Here is a 19,295-nt window from a genome sequence, read left to right as displayed (position 1 = left end):
TGTACACGACTCTGCGATGTCATTCATGGTATACCCGTTAACGCCTGTCATTCCGAATCTGTAATACAAATGACCTCTTCGTCGTCGACTAACACGGCTTTGCTCGAAGAGGGCACCGGTCTATCGGTGTTGGTGCACAACCTCTTCCTGGGTGGACCCGGCCCACGGAGTGTCATCTGCCACCCAAAGTCTTCGTCCTCGCTTTCATCTTCGACTTCAATTTCGACCTTCGTACGTTTATCATCTCTGGGGTTAAGGTCGATATCATCAGTGTACAACCCAGTGTCGTCTTGGTCAAATATCTGGTCGTATGGATCGTCAATGGCTACAGGACTCCTAGTGAGTCTCCTGCGCTTCAGCCCATTTGCTTCCAGACTCTCCCCGCCCGTCGCTTGCGTCTTCTTGTGCGACTTTATTGACTCTCCCTTCTTTTTTCGCGACTTCTTGAGAAAACAGTACTCCATTTCCGGACCCTTACCCTGCTCAATGTCTTCTCGACTAAATCGACTCAGGCGCACCGCTTTGGCGCCCGCAACGACGTATACGTTGATGCCGTAGGACTGCGAGTGATACTCTTCCTTCAGATATCCATTGATCAGCATGTCGACGCATAGGGCTTCCACATCCTGTACACCATTTGTGAGCATGTAAATCATTGTCGTCAATTGAAAAGGTATGCTCCGCAACTCACATCATTAGACAGCTCCACCGCGCCACCCGCGATCTCGTCCAAATCCATCCCAGCCTTCTCCTTTCCTTTTCCCTTAGACGCTGCGCTCGAGGTCCCGCTACTGCGGCCTCGGGCGACCGAGGCGAGCTGGTTGATCGTGAAACGTTTCCCAGTCTGCTGTGCGACCTCTGCGACGCGCAGGATCTGCCACGCAGGGAGTCTTACATCCCTGCGCACGAATCCGTCTGAGCCGCGTGTGCAGTTGTCACAGTGGCCGCACGGCTCCAGAGCCCCTTTCTCCTCCGTACTCCACGAGCTCATCGATATCTGTGAAGACGACGAGAAGTACCTGTCGGCAGCGTGGTTAGCGCGAGGCCGGTAGGCTAGACGAGCGCAGCGCACTTTGCAAATAGGATATTGCGGCACTCGGTCAGGGTTTGCGCGAATCGCAGGATGTCGTGTACTATTTCATCGGATATATGAGCCGCAGCCGCACACGCTAACCCGCTCTGGGGCGCAGCGGCGCAAAGCTGGAGACGCACTTTTTGCCCGCGACCCCTTCTCTTGAACAGTCAGCTGGGAAAGCCGCGTGAAATCCTGGGGTCTGTAATAGAGCACACAGTCTGCATCATGACCATCCCGACCGGCTCGACCTGATTCTTGGTATAAGCCCTGGACAGACTTCTGCGTAGACCAAGTTAACTGTGCGCTCGACTGACAGCAACAACCACGAACTGGTATCTGCACATACATTCTCAGCGATATGATGAAAATGACGACTGGCGGAAACTTACAGTGTGATGCAGGACAAATCGTACATCTCCCTTGTCAATGCCCAGTCCGAACGCTACCACGGCCCATCAATCATGGGTGAATGCATGGCGGGGGAGGCTGATTACCGATAGTCGCGCAGACAACTTTCACAAGCCCTTGCCGCCATCGCTGATGCAATGTTTCCTTCTGCGAGTCGCCAATGTCTGCGTGATAAACTCCCGTTTTGATCCGGCGCTCGCTGAGGTCTTCAGAGACAGTTTCCGCATCCTATAGACCAACGACATCAGACCCCGGGTAAGATGGGGAGTTACAGTGTCCAAGCCCACCTTCTTAGAGAGGCAATATATAATCCCGGAGTGATCTGCGTGATGCTTCATTATGTAGTCGGCCATGGCATTCATCATCTCCTTGTGCGACATCGGCTTTGGAAGTACAGAGTAGTGCAGGTTCTTCCTGTATAGTGGTGCCGTAAAATAGACAGTACCGTCCACCCCAGCTCCTTCAGAAGAATAAGGCATTGCAGAGCAGCGAGACGTCGAGGACTCACGGTCTCCATGGTGCAGAGGCTGCTTCATTTGCAATACGTCCATAAGGTCCTGCATTACTTTCGGCGGACACGTAGCCGATAACGCAAGAATGGGCACTTTCGGGAACACTTTCCGCAGAACATTGAGTTTCTGATAGTCAGGTCTATGTCGCCGATCAGATCAGCATGTGAAAACCCGCAGCGAAGCGCATATACCTGTAGTCGTGACCTGCCTCTGAGACGCAGTGCGCTTCGTCTATGACGAATCGTTCTAGCGATTTATGGCATTCAGTGATTGCATAAGCGACCACGCAGCGGAATGCATGTACCTAGCTTACGTGCCTTGTATAATTTTTCCAAAAGTGGCATGAATGCTTTGTTTTTCGCTATCTTCTCTGGCTATCATGAGAGTCACAAGCTGGGCGAATGCAGGGATATCTGTAGTCAATGTTCCTCTCACCGTGACATAACAGAGTTTAATGTCAGCATCGGAGCCAGACCTTCCGTGCGCCATTGCCACGAGCCTATTGTCGATCTCCCGGGCTTCCTCTTTTGATGTAGACGAGGTGAACATAACCGCCTCCACTGTGCAACGAGACATTGAGGGCTCGGATCGAAGATTGAGAAAGACGTGGCCAACCTCCAGCCTCTCGTAAATGCAATATCTGATCGTTCATCAGCGAGATGAGCGGAGAAATGACCAATGTGCATCCCGACACGAAGAGAGCGGGAAGCTGGTACGTCAAAGACTTTCCTCCACCTACGTTATATATATCATAAACGGATCAAACACTAAACCCCGATTAGCAAACCTGTCGGCATCACACAGATAATATCCCGGCGGTCCATGTTCGCGTTACATACCCTACACCACGGCAATAAACATCTTAACACGGGACAAGGAGATCAGGTGAGATCGAGACACACCCGTGCTGGCAGAGGCGGAAATTGTCGATGCCAAAGACAGCTTTCATCTTTCCCCGGAGTGCATCTGACCATTCATACTCTGTATGGTAGTCGATGCGCGAGCCTGCAGAGCGGGTGATGTCCAAGCCCATATCGTCGAGGGGAGATATCGTCGCACGCTTTTGCGCGCTCTGGAGCTTTGCGATGACCTCCTTCCGCTCGTCAAGCAGGGCCTCGCGGAGTGTCGCAAGCTTCTTGAGGTCCTCTTCGACGCTCTGTATTTCGGCGTCGAGCGAGGCGAGATGCTCGTTGAGCTTGTCCCTCAACGCTGGGCGAGCGGACCTTCCGCCGGGACTCTCCGATGTCGCCAGCGCGCCATCTAGCGACTTGGACGAACTTTCTTCCTGTTTGAATGAACTTTCTACCTTCCTGAACACGCTCTGCGACTTTCTTGTGCCTTTAGACGCTTTCTTCATTGGGAGAGGAGACCCCTCTGCCTCTACAGCAACTGCTTGGCTAGATTCATACTCAGCGAGCGACATTTGGAGGACTTCTTCCATCTTGAAAGAAAGCTATTTCAGTTAAATTCTGCATGGGCGTTTGATGATAGGACATACCCCATCCGAACCTATCTCATCTGATTCAAATGGTACCAGCATATCATATATCAGGTTCTAGCGTATTGATTCAGACGAAGAGAATCCATATATCAAGCAATCCGGGCGGCTTGAGTAGGTCGAAGATACGGCGATCAAGGCGCGACGAGGCTGAGTGCGCGACTTGCCATCTTGTTGCCATTTGTGGCGAATCTGCGGTCGAGCGGCTAATAACACGATGCAATCATGTGATCGATAAGTGCGGGTTCGAGTCCCAGCCCAATCAAGGAAATATTGACCGGACTGTGACGCTGACGCCGAAAACCCAATGCAACTGCAATCATTGGTAAGGACTTCATATGTTCATTACGAACTGAATGGATTCTTATCAGTGCCCTGGCGAAGTTCATAAGTACTGTACACAGAAATAGCACTCGAAGAACTCGAAGATACAGCGGTCTACCGATGTGACTGCGATATACAGGCTGGTGATACACTTCACACATTATTTGGAAACTCTCCTCGGACCTCGGACCTTACAAATTCAAGACAATTTGGCTCTCTTTGAGCGAGTAACTGGCTTCGTGACCGCCGTAGAGTCCTGCCAGAACAGCAAGTATTCAATGTGGTGATCTCCTGTAAACAATTTCGACACGTACGTCCGATCCTTCTGTATCCATTTCCGCTGCCTTCTGCCTCCGCTTTTGGCCCGTAGGAGCCTTCTTCTGCAGGGTAAATTAAACGGCGAACCACTCACTAGTCTTATGGACATACCTGTTTGGCGGACTTGGCAGCCGCTCTCGTCTTTCCGGCGCCCTTCTTTGCGGGGGCCTCCGACTTCAGCGCTTTGGTCCGCTGTCCCTTTGGGAGCCAGCCGTCTGGCTTCCTCCCTCCCAGCGGGCCATTTGCGTAATCCTGCTTTCGCCCTAGTCCATAAAATTCCTGGACAAGATTGACGGTCTCTTCGCTGAACTCCTGGCTTGCCAGCCATCCGTGGGCAAGCGCTATGTCCTTGGTGCGCAAAGCAGAGAGGTCGGCGGCGGGGAGGTCTGCGCGGTCGCGCACGCACTTGCGCCAGATCGCGCGTGACTTAACGTTAATGCTGCCGACAGGAGCGTCGGGCACGCAGAGTTCCTCTTCAATGTGGTTTGTGATGCCATCGATGGGATCCGCTGCGTCCCAAGTGGAGGCCTTGATAGCGAGCAGGTTTGGGGTGTCCTCTGCGAGGACGTCGTAACGGAGGCGGAGGCGGGCCTCTTCGTGGTCAACGGGGGCGGGCATGGCGGGGGCAGCGAGATGGGGGTCAGGGGCAAGGTGAGGGGCGGCGGATGATAAAGTGATGAGTAACTTTAAAGCAGTTCCCAGTTCCCGTTGCGTATTCTGGTCTGGCCATTGTTTGCCCAGATGGAGGCAACTTCGCTGGTGATGAAAGCGCAGGGCGCGTGGACACTGGGCTCGTCGTCATCAGGTACGCCAACTGTCCTATCCTAGGGTTAGGGTCCTGTATCACCTGCTGCTGCCTTCCCCCGCCCTGTGTGCGAACCGATGGCGAGATATTCGCGAACACTGACTTTATGGAGTGTTCCGACCAGCTTACTAAACTGCGGTTTCGCTCTCGCTTATTAATGTCTGATTTCTTGCATAAAAACCCGACCATAATTCTGCTGTTGCGGCAACCACATCCCCCCAGTCATCATGGCCGCATCCATCACTCTCTACACAGCCAAGGTACGTGTCCCCGTCCTACATTTTCCGTATCAAGCACCTTACGCCATTGCCCTAGATCTGCCCCTACGCTCACAGGGTACGTCCATCTCAATCGGCAGCTCTAATCGGGCCCGGAGATAGTCTATTTCTGAATGATTCGTTAGGTTGAGCTTGCATTGGAAGAAGCCAAAGCAACATACACAAAATATCCCATTGACCTGCAGAACAAACCCTCTTGGTATGCCCCGAAGGTGAACCCCGCCAGCAAAGTAAGCATCCAGCCCCTCTCTCTCGGCAGTGCCGTCTACATACCCTATCTGCTCCCAGGTCCCTGCTATCGCATATGGCGGCCCCCCTTCCCCGCCCGAAGACCCCTCTCCCGAATCCGAGAAAATCGCCGAGTCGCTCGTCCTTATTGAGTTTGTCAACGACCTCTTCCCCCAGGCGCACCTTCTCCCCGCGGATCCCGTCCTCCGTGCTAAGGCGCGCTTCTTCATCGAGTTCTCGACGAACAAGCTCATCGCGCCCTACTCGGCGTTCCAACGCACCGGCGCGTCCGCCGACGACTTCCTCGCGGGCGTCGTCGCCGTGCAGGAGCTGCTCCCCGCGGACGGCTTCGCGGTCGGCCCATACTCTCTCGCAGACGTCGCAGTCACGCCCTTCATCGCGCGCGCGTTCGTGGGACTCCGCAACGAGATCGGCGCGTACGACGAGGGCGAGGGTAAGAAGGTCCTCGAAGCGCTCGCCGCGCCGCGCTACGCCCGCTTCCATAAGTACTGGGCGGACCTCCAGGCGCGGCCGAATTTCAAAGCCACTTTCGACGAGGTGCGTTGCGCGACTGCATGATCGCAGCCGTCCTGTACTGATCTGCCCTATGTGTATAGCCGTACGTTACGGAGGCTTTCAAAAAGCGTTTCGGAGGCCTCCGTGCCCAAAAGTGACTAGAAATACAAGGAGTATCGTCGAGGCTGTAAAATAGGATTGCATGAAGATATCTCATGCTGTACACTGTGTTTATCATGCATCTTTCGAATTTCATTCCTAGTATCCTAAATATGGGACCACCACAAACAAACTGATGAAACCAAACTGACATTCATTCAATACAATGAGAGCTACAAAGATAACGATCGTAAAGCTCGGTCTCGGCCAGAGCCAATGTAAGTATGAAGACATCCTAGGTACACTATAGTACCAATCGTGCTATGTACGAAAAATGATTGTGAGGGGTGGCGAGACATACGCTCGGTATAGTACTGCCGTAAGGCGAACGAAAGCAATAGCAACAGAACAAAGAGGGAAGAGATGCTACAATAGATATGATGACATGTGATGTGTACTAGACAGACAGTCATTAGGCAGGGTCCTGTGGTAAGCTTGTGCAGTGGTGGTTTATCGATACAGTAGTTAGAGCCGAGAGAACCAGTAAAGAACGAGGAACAAATGAGAAAAGAAAAGCGAGGAAGGACGCGAACGTGTACCCTTTGGACGGCCGACCAGACATTCACGCACGGATGAACATCTCGACGGGGATCGGCTTCCGCCTCAGACCTGAGCTTGCGGTGCTGTCACCGCTGTCGCTCCGTGCATCGCTCACGTGCGAGCTGCAGCTGTCGCGCCTCTCAAGGCGATCAAACTCGAGTGAACGCTTGAACATCGGACTCAATGGAGATTTTGGCGGCGATGACCGCTTGGAAGGGGTCGACGGCGGTGACAAGCTCTTGCCTTTACCGCGCTTTGACGGAGAAAGGTGGAAGCGCGAAATCCATGATGAGGCGGGCTCGCGGTCGAATTGTGAACTAAGTGTAGATGAGGACCAGCGAGAGCGCAGCACCCGCTCCGGAACAAACGGCTCAGTGGGCGTGTGTGGGACTTCGTTATCCACGTTGTTCTCGACTGGAGAATCTCCGTGCACGAAGGAGATGTCGAATGAGAAGGAGGACGCCGGGGATACCGGGAGCGAGCCCGCACTCATACTCGCCTGCGAGTATACGCTGGCACTCTGCGGAGTCTTCGGCCATGTCGGGATCTCGTCCATCTCCGGGATGATCTCAATCTCGAGCTCAGCCGTCGCACCGGGAGTGTATGGCGCCTCATCTGAGAGGTCGCTGATATCCGCTGGTAGGGACATGCGCGGGGGTGGACGGGCGGAGGCGCGATGAGTCACGATATATGCGCTGCTGGGACTTGGTGGTACCGAAGCCGACAGGGGTGCGTTATGCAGGGCAGACAAGCCGGTTCCTAGAAAGCCCGCACCGAGAGCCGCGCTGGCCAGCTGCGCAAGCAGCTCTTCCGTCTCGCGCTCCATAGTAGACGTGGAACAACGGGAAACCTTGATTGGAGGAGGCGGCGGAGGACGACTAGGAATCAGGAAAGACTTGCGACGCGAAGGGAAAGTAGGATCCAGTTGCGCGCTGGGACGACCCTGCACCCCGCTGGTCTTGCTCGAGTCTTGCACAGACAGACGAGGCACGTTGGGGAGAGGTTTACTATTCCGACTCCTTCCTGCACGTCTTGGAGGTGGCAAGATTGAATCGGGACGGGCGCGAAGGTCCGGCGCGTTCGATGAGCACGCTGCCAGAGGGAACGATGGAGGTAAAGGCGATGAGAGTGTCACCACGTCACTGATGTCGTTTGCGAACCATTCAACGTCGGATTGAATATCCTCTTCATTCTCGCTCTCCGATTCAACCACGACTTCAGGGACGTTGAGGTCGGGCATTGACTTTGCGAAGTATATGGAGGCACGATGCGACTTGCACGTCGGTGCACGCTGAAGATTAGGACGCGACTCGTCGTCAGACGTAGGGGGGGTAAAGTGCACAACTTTCGGATCTGAGCTTGAACTGCTCGAGGTGGTGTTGGAAGTGATACTACTCGACACGGACGGAGTCGGCGACCTACCCCGACGGCGAGATGAGGGTGTGCTGGTTACGTCGGCGGGAGGGGACGGGAAGTCAAGTGAGATGCCCAGGCCAGAGAATCTTAAATTGATGTCGTCAAGAGGGGAATCACAGGCGGCAGTGTCAATGTCATACAGTGGCGGTGCGGGTGCAGGTCGTGGGGGTGCACCATAGAGGGGGAAGAAGTCATCAAATGTGAGGCCTTCAGCGCCAGTCAAGACAACTCGGCGCGAATCGCGTTTTCGCTCAGCCAGGTCCTTGGCAGAAAGGTAACCGCCGAGTGTGATGCTACGACTACCCCGGTATGCTGTGGCTGATTCGGAGGACGTTGCGGAGGAACAGGATGGACGACCTTCGTCCTCTTCGGAAAGGTGAGGAAGAATGGTAAGGGGCCTCGCCTTGGTTGGAGTGGTTTCGGACTTAGTCTGTGAGCGAGAGCGTCGCTTCAACCCGGGTAGGAGCTTGTTGCTGGTAAACACTGTCGCCACGTATCAATTATTAGCCCCACATATCCATGCCACTGAAAGCGGGAACGACTCACATGAGTTCATCATGTGTCGTAAATGTCTAAGAGTGAAAGAGGGATACCGATAGTAGGAGTATGCGGTTTAGAACCGACGAGGCGATTAGGTCGCAGGGAGCGATGAGTAGAGGGAAGCTGGCCAGCAGAAGCTTTAGTATGCCCTTGACGCAGCCCCGCCTTTTGTCGCATCCCGGCCATTGTTTTCGCACACGAGGAGAGGAACAAAAGCACGGACGCTTTGGGAACAAAAGGCTCCGTCCCGTTCTGGCAAATCGGCTCGGGCCGGCCGCGCGCGATCACAAACATAAAGTTGGCCATCCTCGGTAACGCCCGTTACTACATATGTCACACATTCTATAGTACGGCGTCACACTCCTGTTTGCTGCCCATTTCAGCGCGCTACTTTACTTTGGTATTTCATCGTCGCCTTTGTCCGCGGAGCCGCTGCCGGGAGCACATATGGTGATACACTACTCGGAGGGTGGGCTCACCGAATCGCGCACGTCTCATGTCAATGTGACCGGCTACCTGATGCCAGTGCTTATGCATGTACGAAAAACGGCATTCTCTTGGACTACCTACATTATAGCGATCACTCGTTGCGCGAGTCCGGCTCTGTTGTAAATGGTGACCGTCCGCATCACAAACGCCACTGCACCGCACAGTCCACCTGTTCCCTACTGTTATAGCCCTATCATTCAAATTCCCATGAGATGGCTCAGCCACGGTAACCACTCCACTGAAAGTCGGGCTATGAAGTTCATAATGGTGAGTTCCCGAGCAAAATCACAATAAATTTAGAGCCAATCAACACCTGAAACGGGGACTTGGCATATTGGAGAATTCTCGCTCTCTTTGATGCAACTGTATAAACTAATACTAACAACCTTTTGTCGTATCGCTACCGTCATAACTACGCACTCTGGCAAGCCCTGCATGTGCCGATGTAAAGCAATACCTCGCGGCCTAGTTGGAAATAATCTCATGGCAAGCTACACGCTGGCAGAGCTGTCACCGCCATTTCAGGATCATCAACGACTAGCACCGCCTCAGGAGGATGCACCTTGTATTCTGTTTTGAATCTCCTGATTTTCCTAGCTCTGACCGGTCACTGGTCATATTTCGCGCGCTCCATCAATACTTCTCGCCAGGTGCTACAGGTTTTCTAACTGTCTAGTTGAGCGCGAATTCGCAGCTATCATTATCCCCTGCTCCGAGTCAGTGATGCTCATGCTTTTTTGTGAATCTTCTGGCGAACCTTCTTCATCGCGTTTGTCGCTGATAACCCTTCTACATATGCCCCAGCCGTCTGGATTCTACTTATCTGATTGACTGCTTAGAATCTCAATGGGTGGATGTAGATATCCGCGACTTGCGGAGCACAAGTACGTGTATTCGCAATGCCACACCTTTGTGTGTTAGGTATGGACTATGGGATTCATGCCAGGCTACATCTTATGCATCAGCAACGTTGATTTGCCGCATCCAAGCCGTATTACGCACAGTGCATGTCCACTGCTTAGGCACTCTTATGAACACCATCAACGATTATATTCTATGTGTCGAAGAGCTCACAGCCAGCCCTACACCGAGTCCCTACCGATCTAGTACCTACCGATCTAGTAAACTCGTCCGGGTAGGGATATGTTCATCCTGGATCTTTGTGGCCTATTGTGACGCGACGGACATTCAGAATGGTTTTGTCACAGCGTTATGTACGTAGCGGTCGATGTACCTAAGTACCAATTTTCCGTGCCGCAATGACGATAGGAATCGCCTGCAGCACAACCACACTCCAAATCTGGCGCTAAGGGAGATTGACGAGGCTACCCCGAGCTCTGGTCCGCGCAGATATTCCCGCAACGCCGCAATTGTACCATGCACCGACCCCCGTTGGGGGCCTTCGCGACGCATGCAGCCGGCGTCACTCCAACACGGCAATGGCAATTGTTGCCCTGTTTCCACCCGTGCGCAGCGTTCACACACACGGGCCAGCATAGCATCCAAGTACACCATTTTCAATTATACGTAGGGACATATATACAGCCTGTATTTGGTTTACGGGGCGCACCGGGCGACGAAGGCGCCACGGCGGATTACGAACAGACGCAGGCAAAGGAGCGTGGTACGGTATGTATCAGACGGAGAGATTTATCGACAGCGAAGGAGAGTAGCACGTACGAGAGAGGACAGAAGAAACACACAAGGGAGAGACTGTGAGCGGGGTGAGTTGGGAATTGAAGAGGCAAAAGGGGGATGATTAAATAGGGGGGAGGTAAGGGAAGAACGAAGATGATGTCTATACTCGCGCGGGCGAGGCGGCAAACGCCTGTCCGCGTGCTTCGGCTGGCGGAACCACCTTCTGCTGCCCGCTCGCATCCCAGCTCCGACACTAAGCACATACCATCTCATCAGAATGTGATAACGCACGCCAGCACGCTGAAATCTCATTTTTACTTCTTCCCTAGACTGAGGGAGCGCATCGACTCCTCCAAAATATCCGAGATGTTCATATGGCACTTCTTCGCTTGTGACGTCTGGGTCTGTGGTGGCCGCATATTCGACGCCTGTTGCGCAACATTGATTGCAGGCTGAGTTTGCGACTGAGGCTCGACGTCCACAACGCGCAAAACCGCGCTGCCTTCCATGATCCGCCGCACTTTCTCCGCGTCCAACTCTTGCGGGGCGCGTCGGCCATTGGCGGGGACACCCGCGGGACGAGCAGCGAATGCGTCCCAGAACGCAGAGCCGAGCTTGCGAACGAGCGTCTGCGAAGCCATCGACGCGAGAATAGCTTGCTCGGGTGTCGGCATCGGGTGACTCTTGCTAGCCGTAGCATTGATCGCAGAAGATCCGAGAGGGGGAGAATTGGGAGGCGTGGGGTAGGAGCTGGCAGCAGACTTGCCAGAGAGAAGTGTAGAAAGGACAGGTGCTTGCTTGGCGAAGTAGTGGGGGCGCAAGCCGCTGGCAAGACCGGTCGGACTGGACAATGGGCTCGGACTTGGGCTCGCACCCGAGGCTTGTTGCGCTTGTTGTTGGCGGAGATGTTGTTGGGCAGCCATATTGCGCCAGAGTTGCATGCGGTATCTGCAAAGCGAATAAGTAATGTACTTCGCCAATAAAGCAACACGTACGGGTCCAGGGTCTTCATTGTGAAAGGATTGGAATCCAAGAATGACTCCAAAACACCCCATTGTTGTTGTTGTTGCTCCTTCGCTCTGTCTGGAGAAGCGGCGTTGAGTAGAGGGTTGATGTTCTCCTGCAGGGATGGGCTCCTCCTGCCCACCGTCGCGCCCGCAAGAGGCTTGCCGGCGAACACGCTGCCCCACTCCGGTACCAGTGTCGTATGAACTGGCGTAAAGCCAAATCCTCCCAAGCCTGTATTGGCAGCACCACCCCAAAAGCCACGGGCTCCAATGCGGGGAGACGTCGGTAAATCTTTCTGTGTATTTGGGGTAGGCAAAGTACTCTTTGCTTGTGTGGGCGTTGTCGGATTTGCGTTCGATGAGGCCAAGACAGCAGCTGGGATGGCGGGGAGAGGAGCAGGAGGGGGAAGAATAGGTGTATCAGAGCGGCCACGACCCTCGAGAAGCGTCTTCTTCAGCGTCGCGATCTCTTGACGCAATGCAACGTTCTCGGATTTAGTACTTCCAAGCTCGGTACGAATAGCATCAATGAGGCGATCGCGCTCAGCAATATCGCCTTCGAGAGTGGTAATGTATTCTGACGCAGAGAACGGAATTAGCCTCTAAATCATGTACAACAGTCATGCTACCGCAACTGAAAGAAGAAAAAATTGTCAATCACCAGACGTACTCTGATGGTTGACAAGGCACTAGAAAACGAAAGACGCTAACAAACCAAAATTGTGACAAAGACGAGAACACTCCACCCTACAGATTTTAAAATAAGGAATGAACCACACCTTTTCGCCTGACTCTGAAATTTCTGGCGCTTATCTTATTCCTTAATTGTCGCTTCTCCTTGCTAGACATCTTCTTGTACTCCTCTGGACTAGGTCGCCAATCGTCGGCCTCGCTCGAAGTCGTAGCTAGCATGTTCGAAGCCTTGTTCTCCTTTTTCTCGCCTCCCGCGCGCTTTACTACGCCCCCCGATTGTACGGTCCCTTTCCTGTTGGCCTTGCCTCTGCCACCCACCTTGACGGGGGCGATGGAGACATCGTCGTCTTGTGCTTCGTTTCCCGCGCCATCAAGAGGGTCATCAAGGTCGGCATCCTCGTCGTCCATTTCCCCATCATCACCAAAGTCGCTCACCGACTTTGGCTGTGACGGCGTCGTAACAAGCTGTGGATCTATGCTAACTGGTGAATTGCCTAAAGAACTGCTCGAGCCCGAGCCGGAACCAGAGTCAGGACTGCACATTTGGGTAGCAGCGGCGCTTGTAAAGGCGCTTAAGAAATCGAAACCGGGTGCTGCGAGAGGAGCGGGGAGGTCGAGTTTGGAGAAATCATCGTCGAGAGAAAAGTTGAGAAGAGGGTTAACGGCAGAGCCCATATCAAACATGAATGGGTTCGGAGGGGTTTGAGGGAGGGCGGAAAACGAGTTGGACGGAGACGAGTCTGAGCGGGGCGACGAGCCACTCGAACTAGCGGCCGAGGGCCCGTTCAGGAGATCAAGGTTGAGGAAATCGTCGAAAAGAGGATTATGGGAAAACCCCGCCTGGAGCGGATTGTCGACGAGCATAACAAGATTGCGTAGTGGTGGATGGGAGGGATGGTCGTGGTCGTGGTCGCACTGCGGAGAAAGGCAAAGGAGAAAGGCAGGAACGTTGTAGCGCACAAGCAGCGGCACCCTAGTTTATGTGCTTATGTAAAACGCCCTTTTATGGGTTGGCTGTGGGGCGAAAGCGCTAGAAATCCACCGAATAGAGTTAACCGCCGAAATCACGATCCCAACAACCGACTTTGTCTTTTCTCGATACCCCACAAATCAGTGCAATCCTCAGTCGCTGAAATGGTATGAACAATCATGTTCGTTCATCACAGCTTTGCGTAAACAGCGTTGAACATAAGTTCATAAGCACGTCCTCGCGCAAGTCGTATAAACCAACGCGCGGCAGTGGCGTGTAAGCCCATCAAACTCAATCCCGCTGCCGCACGGATCGCAGACGCGTCCCCGGCAACGCAGTCACAGTTCTCGGTCTCGCACCAGCTTATATATTTAAGTTTCGAAGCTACATGGAGACGGCTGGATGTGATGGGACATAGCTAGTAGTGCCTGCACTGGCGACGGTACAATAAGGCGGGCAGTGTACAGTGGCAGGTTGTGGTATCATATAAATTGTCATTTCAATGGAGAATTTCAGGAGCTTAGCTAATTCGCAGGCCCAATCCCACAGCTTCAAAGAGAACAGGGATGACGCCGCACGCAAACATACCGATACCGCTGTACACGACGACCTTGGTCAGGACTGTATGATGAATACAGTGGTTAGCATCTCGCCGCATGATGCGAACACCACTGCTACTGACCGTCAGCATCATAGTGCTTGACATCTTCGCGGTTTCTATCACTTTCGTCTGCTGACAGAAGGATCCCGGACTTCTCCCCCCTTCCGTGGAATATCGGATTTGCACTCCGGTCCCTTCCTTTCGCGCCTCTGAGTTTAACGTTCCGCTCCCCGTAGATGCCGCCGTACTGCAGACCGACCCCAAAACCGCTCGCACTGGCATTACCTACATCCGTCTCCATCTCCATCATGCTCGTCAGATCGATGACAGAGGGAATCGGATGTAACCCCTTCTCTGCAGGAACATTCTTGTAATCGGTGGCAGGCGTGTAGAAGCGCCGGTGGGGAAGGGTGAAAGCCTGCGAGAGCAATCGGAAGATAGGTGGGAGGACGATATGCATGATTGTCTTAGCAAAGATACGCCACATAAAAATGATCAGTATGCCTAGGAGCTGGGATAAGTACGCAGCTATGCACACATAGCGTGAAGTCACTCACCAAAAGTCATCTTTATGGTCGCAACCGACCACCATGTACACATTTCAAACCAGTTTCCCCACATCTTTCCTGGCATGACGAGTACAAAGTAGTTCTCGTCGTAGCCATTATGCAGCATGTACCACCGAGAGAGGATCTCTCCCATGATGACAGATATGAATGCAATCGCATCTTCGAAGCACGGACAGTCATCGACAGGCTGTGGGTGCCGGTGGACGAGGAGCAAGCACAGAGGGATCGTCACTGCCGGTACTATCGCAGACGTCAGCTATACAAGTCCCCATAAAAAGTCGATTAGCACCCACCGATCCACCCAGAGTCTCTTATCCATGCGTGCAACAAGTCGTTGCAAACCAAATTCACAGCCCAAATACCGGCGCCGAGCAGGACGCCAACGACGCAATCCGTTATAGAATGCATTCCCGTGTAAAGTCTCCCATAGACAATGGAGAAGACATAAAACAGGAGCACGCCACTGAGGATGTAATATGACGTGCTGGATAACCCATGCGCATGCTCAGACTCGGCCGAGCGGGTATATGCCTCTCTGAGAATAGAGTAGAAATATAATGCAATCGAGACGCTGTTGGTTGAGTGGGTCGAAGGGAACCCATATTCAAGATGGTGGGTTCCGATAGCTGGACCACAGATACTATAAGACGTGAAAATAGGGAGATAATAAATGACGGCGCACTTAGTCTTGTCACCGGCGGTGCAAAGGGTCGGGGAGAACACACAAGATCCTTCAAGAAGGATGATGCATACACGCCCATGGCGAGGACCAGAATCAGACTGTTGATCGTACATACCCATGTTGGCAACAGGTTAGTTACGCATGAGTAATCAGCATAAGAGGACCCACCCTGTGCTAACTTGGGTATATCCGAAGAATACCAGTGCAGGGAGAGATATCATAAAGAACGTATGGGTGCCGAGAGACGATGTATAGACGAAGTAGCCGTCTAGGATCGGGTGACGCACAAACTCCTGCAGTATTTGATCAGTCTCTGATACTGGGATTCATTACCGAAAGAAGATGGGTTCAAGATAGCTAGTAAACTCAAAATGCGCATATAGTGCACAATGCGAAATAGGTCCTCGCCGAACAACGGGAGAAGGTATAGTGAGTGGATACTCAAGATCAAAGCTCAGGCAACGGTCTCTGTGCAGCCTAACAATCTCAGCGTACCTGCATCTTTCCAAGTATGACTGACTCCCAAATGACATTCTTGCGCACTCTCCTGCGAATTGCAGCTCTCCAGCCACTCATCGTCCTGTCGTATACCTCCTCTGGACGCAGCCCCGCCCCCACCTCGGAGATCCCTTCGCAGTCTTCCTCCTTGCGCACCTCGTCTACCGAGAGAGAGGTACCATTTGCCTTGGTCGCCTCGTCCCAGCGCCGCGCGGTGAACTCAATAGGGTCAGGAGTGGATGAGCGCGAGTCGTACGGCGACGCGCTCCTGTTCGGTACGTTATTCAGGTGATTCCTGTGAGCGTCCGCGGCGACGGGGAACGCGTTGGCTGTATACGGGTCGCTCGTCTGCGGGGGCATGGCGTTCCGCGGTACAACCTAGGCGAACGCTGTGTCTATGCGAGAACGGTAGTCAATGGGTCAATGGGCGACAAGTATCAGGCACCGTCGTGGTGAGTTGAAGGGGAGCGCTAGTGATAGTTTGAAGGCGGACTGGAGTATCTAAGCGGGCTGAGCCCCCTGATATATGGCATCGCCGAGAGAATTGTATGTTACATATATACCAGGGCTGTGAATATGACGCATCCCGGGCGGCCGGACTCGCCATCCACGAGTCTCTCTTCGCGACCTACGAAGATCCAACTACAGGTAATGCTAATGCTAATACTAATACTAATACTAATACTAATACCTGTCAATGCAGCCAATCTCACCATCACAACAATCTACTGATAAATAAACATTATTGTAACCTATACATACATCAAATGCTACACTGAGATCAAGAAAAGACACCATGAGAATGGTGAAGCACACGGTAATATCACGGAGGCTTCGACACCACGCAAGACCTAGACCTGCAGAAAGATGGATGAGCAACTTGACATGCAGCTAGAAAATAACACAAATGGGGAGGATAGTCTCAGAGAACATACGTTGTCCACATAATAATCAGACATATGCTTGTTTAGAATTGTAGAAATCATCGACGGAAACAATTAAGCAACCGAATCAAACAAATAACTCACCAATCTGTTCCGGAAACAATTAGCTGATTGCACTGGTGAAGGGTATAGGGCAGCTATCCTTCAGGGGATGGTGTATGCTACCAATAGTACCAGCGGCACATGCAGGGAGTCTCCGTCGCCCGCTAACATGCTTGTCACGAGGAAGTAATACTGATAGCTCACTTACAGGACGATAAAAACGTCATAGGACGGGGAATGCCGATACATTTACCTGCAGAGATGTCAATTAGCATGAGCGTCGACAAGGTCAAATGTGAATGCAACAAAGTATGAAATAGATGAAGCTCAGTTGGTGATGCATGTTAAAGAGTACGGCTCACGAAAAAAATCGCCACTCGAATGTTATGGATAACAATCTTCATAGCAAGACAAAAGACAAGACGAACACTCACCAAGACCATCACCACCCACGTCCTCGAAAGAGCTGTCGTATGCAACACGCGGGCGAGGGAAGAAATACTCCCTACGCGCGAGGTTGGATCTCCGAAAGAAGACCGCGCGCGCCAATCCAGTCGGAGTTTGCTGACTGTACAGTTGCTCACATATAAATCGTCGACGCGCGCAACTGGAACGCGTCGTTGGCACTCGTTTCGTCTCCTTGTCGTCTCCTATGCTGCTCAGAGTGAGTGTATGCGCTTTCTTTATCTTTTTGGCATGCAGTATCACTGCTCGTCCTATGATGAACCATTTATTCAGTTCTGCTTCCGAGTAGAGAGCAATCTCGTGTGGAAACCTTTACATACCAAAACTCTCAATTCTGACCTCTCATATCTTCGCTTATGTTTTGCTCATACTAACCACATCCTTTTCTCTCAGATTTTGTGATCAGATGAGGGAGATGGTTTGTTTTGAGTCTCACGGGAATTTAGGTGAGTGTCAAGTGGACGTCTGGCGCGGCCCGTTCCTGTAGGATGAAAACAAGTTCATCCATTCTTTGAATGTCCTTTCTCATACCTTGTGCTGCTCCCCTCTGCTTCAGCCTCGTTGAATGTAGGGGTCTCTGGATGTGTCGTCTTGACATGTCCGGGATAGAGTAGCAATGGGTCACTGCTAGAGGAAATATGAAAACCTGGCTTCTCTGATTCCTTCATAGTTCTCTTTTTGCATTTTTTTGAAGTGTACTTATAGCGCCAATTACAGGTGGGTTCTGTTACGCGTGATGCGATGCTATCACATTTTACTGTATCTCTACTTTAAGAAGTCATGTATGGGTAAAGAGGAGAAAGGAAATAAACCAATGTACCTCAAAAGTGTCTGTATTATAATGGGAGTACGCAACAAACATGTAATCAGAGTTTGAAGGCAACGACGAGCCTCCAATTCTCGTCGGTAGAATTGAGTATGTCTGATTTGCGCAGTTTAGGACGAATTCTATTCCGGCCTCTGCTATCACGGAACCGGTTGTGCTGGTAATCATAGTTAGTGTCGTCGCTTGCACGGCTCTTTAGAGCTTTTTCAGTCGTATCGGGAGGCATACTGTCACAGCCTGAGTAGCTAATGACTCCCTGGGCAAGCACGACATCAAGATGACGAGGATTGAAGAAATGCTACGAGGTTGAGTTCAGCGATCGTCTTCGAGCGATAAAATACACGAGCTTACATGATTCCAATAGCTAATCAAATCGCCAATCGGTCCCTTCCTCTTGCCCTTCAGATGCAGCTCGATACCCTTTGTAGCCAACATGCCCATTAGAGGCGGCAGATGCCTCGCAATGGGTGCAACATTCGCGACGATGCTTTTCGAGGGCGCAAGCAGACCAGCAGCCCTGATATCGTTCAGAAACCGCACCCAATCCTGCTCGTTGACGTCGTGTGTAAAGAATGGATGAGGAATTGTCGTTGAAGGGGGCGCGATCAGGGGAAAGCATGTCGTCAGATCGTTGCTAATTCCCATCAAAGCCGTGGCCTCAAATGGCGGGTACGACGCATCAGGTGCCGGAGAGCGATTGAACGATGGAGGTGGCGGATCAAGGAGAAGGGAAATGCTCTCCCCAGGCGCTAGCTTGGCGCGATTGCTGAGCACCTCCGGGTGTTGCTCCGGGTCGTTTCGGCTAGATGGCTTACTGGAGGACGAGAGCGCAGGGGTGCGCGAAGGAGCATAGGGTGAAGCCGGGTTGTAAAATAACGTACTAGGGCCTGCATGGAAACTGGTGCGTATGTCGGAGAAGTGTGGAGTGCTGTACGACTGAGCCCTTGTGTGTGCCAGGCTAAGGCTGGAGCTAGCACGAGCATGGTGTGCGATATCGGAGAATGCGTACGGATGAGTCGGCAGCGGCGCGGAGTAGCTTGTGCTCCGCGCAGGAAGCTGTGACGGTATCGTCGAGTGATTGTTGAAAGTAGTAGAGGCATCGGTGGGGCTATATGCTGGCGGGGCATCGTAGTCCAGCTCCGGAGAGCGGTTAGAGTGTGTAGGCCTAAGCTTCATGTTCGCTTCCTCGATAATATCGTCAGGGCTGGGGAGAATCATGCCAAAGGTGAGATGAGGGAGCAAGGAGAGGAGAAG

General features: G+C 52.6%; 7 protein-coding genes across 7 annotated transcripts; 1 reads left to right on the top strand and 6 right to left on the bottom strand.

Annotated features, from left to right (window-relative positions):
• Window positions 1–47: 47 nt before the first annotated feature.
• FIBRA_00040 (uncharacterized protein) lies at window positions 48–3,436 on the bottom strand (the record flags this gene model as incomplete). The annotated part of the gene is made up of 15 exons (XM_012321939.1): window positions 48–626; window positions 692–1,019; window positions 1,073–1,133; window positions 1,213–1,354; window positions 1,406–1,411; window positions 1,465–1,517; window positions 1,570–1,711; window positions 1,771–1,943; window positions 1,992–2,134; window positions 2,187–2,241; window positions 2,300–2,369; window positions 2,431–2,555; window positions 2,611–2,730; window positions 2,783–2,835; window positions 2,898–3,436. The coding sequence occupies 15 exons, from the start codon at window positions 3,434–3,436 to the stop codon at window positions 48–50; spliced, it is 2,589 nt and encodes an 862-aa protein (XP_012177329.1).
• A 580-nt stretch (window positions 3,437–4,016) lies between these two features.
• FIBRA_00039 (uncharacterized protein) lies at window positions 4,017–4,753 on the bottom strand (the record flags this gene model as incomplete). Its single annotated transcript, XM_012321938.1, has 3 exons — window positions 4,017–4,073; window positions 4,132–4,197; window positions 4,247–4,753. 3 exons carry the CDS (start codon window positions 4,751–4,753, stop codon window positions 4,017–4,019), a joined length of 630 nt encoding a protein of 209 aa, XP_012177328.1.
• Window positions 4,754–5,167: 414 nt separating this feature from the next.
• FIBRA_00038 (uncharacterized protein) lies at window positions 5,168–6,120 on the top strand (the record flags this gene model as incomplete). The annotated part of the gene is made up of 5 exons (XM_012321937.1): window positions 5,168–5,200; window positions 5,256–5,276; window positions 5,344–5,448; window positions 5,507–6,004; window positions 6,064–6,120. 5 exons carry the CDS (start codon window positions 5,168–5,170, stop codon window positions 6,118–6,120), a joined length of 714 nt encoding a protein of 237 aa, XP_012177327.1.
• Window positions 6,121–6,683: 563 nt separating this feature from the next.
• Window positions 6,684–8,923, bottom strand: FIBRA_00037 (uncharacterized protein; the record flags this gene model as incomplete). Its single annotated transcript, XM_012321936.1, has 3 exons — window positions 6,684–8,550; window positions 8,624–8,649; window positions 8,702–8,923. 3 exons carry the CDS (start codon window positions 8,921–8,923, stop codon window positions 6,684–6,686), a joined length of 2,115 nt encoding a protein of 704 aa, XP_012177326.1.
• Window positions 8,924–11,058: 2,135 nt separating this feature from the next.
• On the bottom strand, window positions 11,059–13,308 carry FIBRA_00036 (uncharacterized protein; the record flags this gene model as incomplete). Its single annotated transcript, XM_012321935.1, has 4 exons — window positions 11,059–11,692; window positions 11,740–12,353; window positions 12,422–12,457; window positions 12,526–13,308. The coding sequence occupies 4 exons, from the start codon at window positions 13,306–13,308 to the stop codon at window positions 11,059–11,061; spliced, it is 2,067 nt and encodes a 688-aa protein (XP_012177325.1).
• Window positions 13,309–13,934: 626 nt separating this feature from the next.
• FIBRA_00035 (uncharacterized protein) lies at window positions 13,935–16,124 on the bottom strand (the record flags this gene model as incomplete). The annotated part of the gene is made up of 7 exons (XM_012321934.1): window positions 13,935–14,035; window positions 14,097–14,519; window positions 14,573–14,824; window positions 14,878–15,210; window positions 15,267–15,364; window positions 15,435–15,559; window positions 15,762–16,124. 7 exons carry the CDS (start codon window positions 16,122–16,124, stop codon window positions 13,935–13,937), a joined length of 1,695 nt encoding a protein of 564 aa, XP_012177324.1.
• Window positions 16,125–18,081: 1,957 nt separating this feature from the next.
• FIBRA_00034 (uncharacterized protein) lies at window positions 18,082–19,259 on the bottom strand (the record flags this gene model as incomplete). Its single annotated transcript, XM_012321933.1, has 2 exons — window positions 18,082–18,339; window positions 18,393–19,259. The coding sequence occupies 2 exons, from the start codon at window positions 19,257–19,259 to the stop codon at window positions 18,082–18,084; spliced, it is 1,125 nt and encodes a 374-aa protein (XP_012177323.1).
• Between the last annotated feature and the right edge of the window lie 36 nt (window positions 19,260–19,295).

The sequence above is a fragment of the Fibroporia radiculosa genome, assembly GCF_000313525.1.
Source record: "Fibroporia radiculosa TFFH 294 genomic supercontigs, scaffold28, whole genome shotgun sequence".
NCBI lineage: Eukaryota > Fungi > Basidiomycota > Agaricomycetes > Polyporales > Fibroporiaceae > Fibroporia > Fibroporia radiculosa.
The sequence above is the reverse complement of the archived record's forward strand: the minus strand, read 5'-3'. Positions and strand labels throughout refer to the sequence as shown.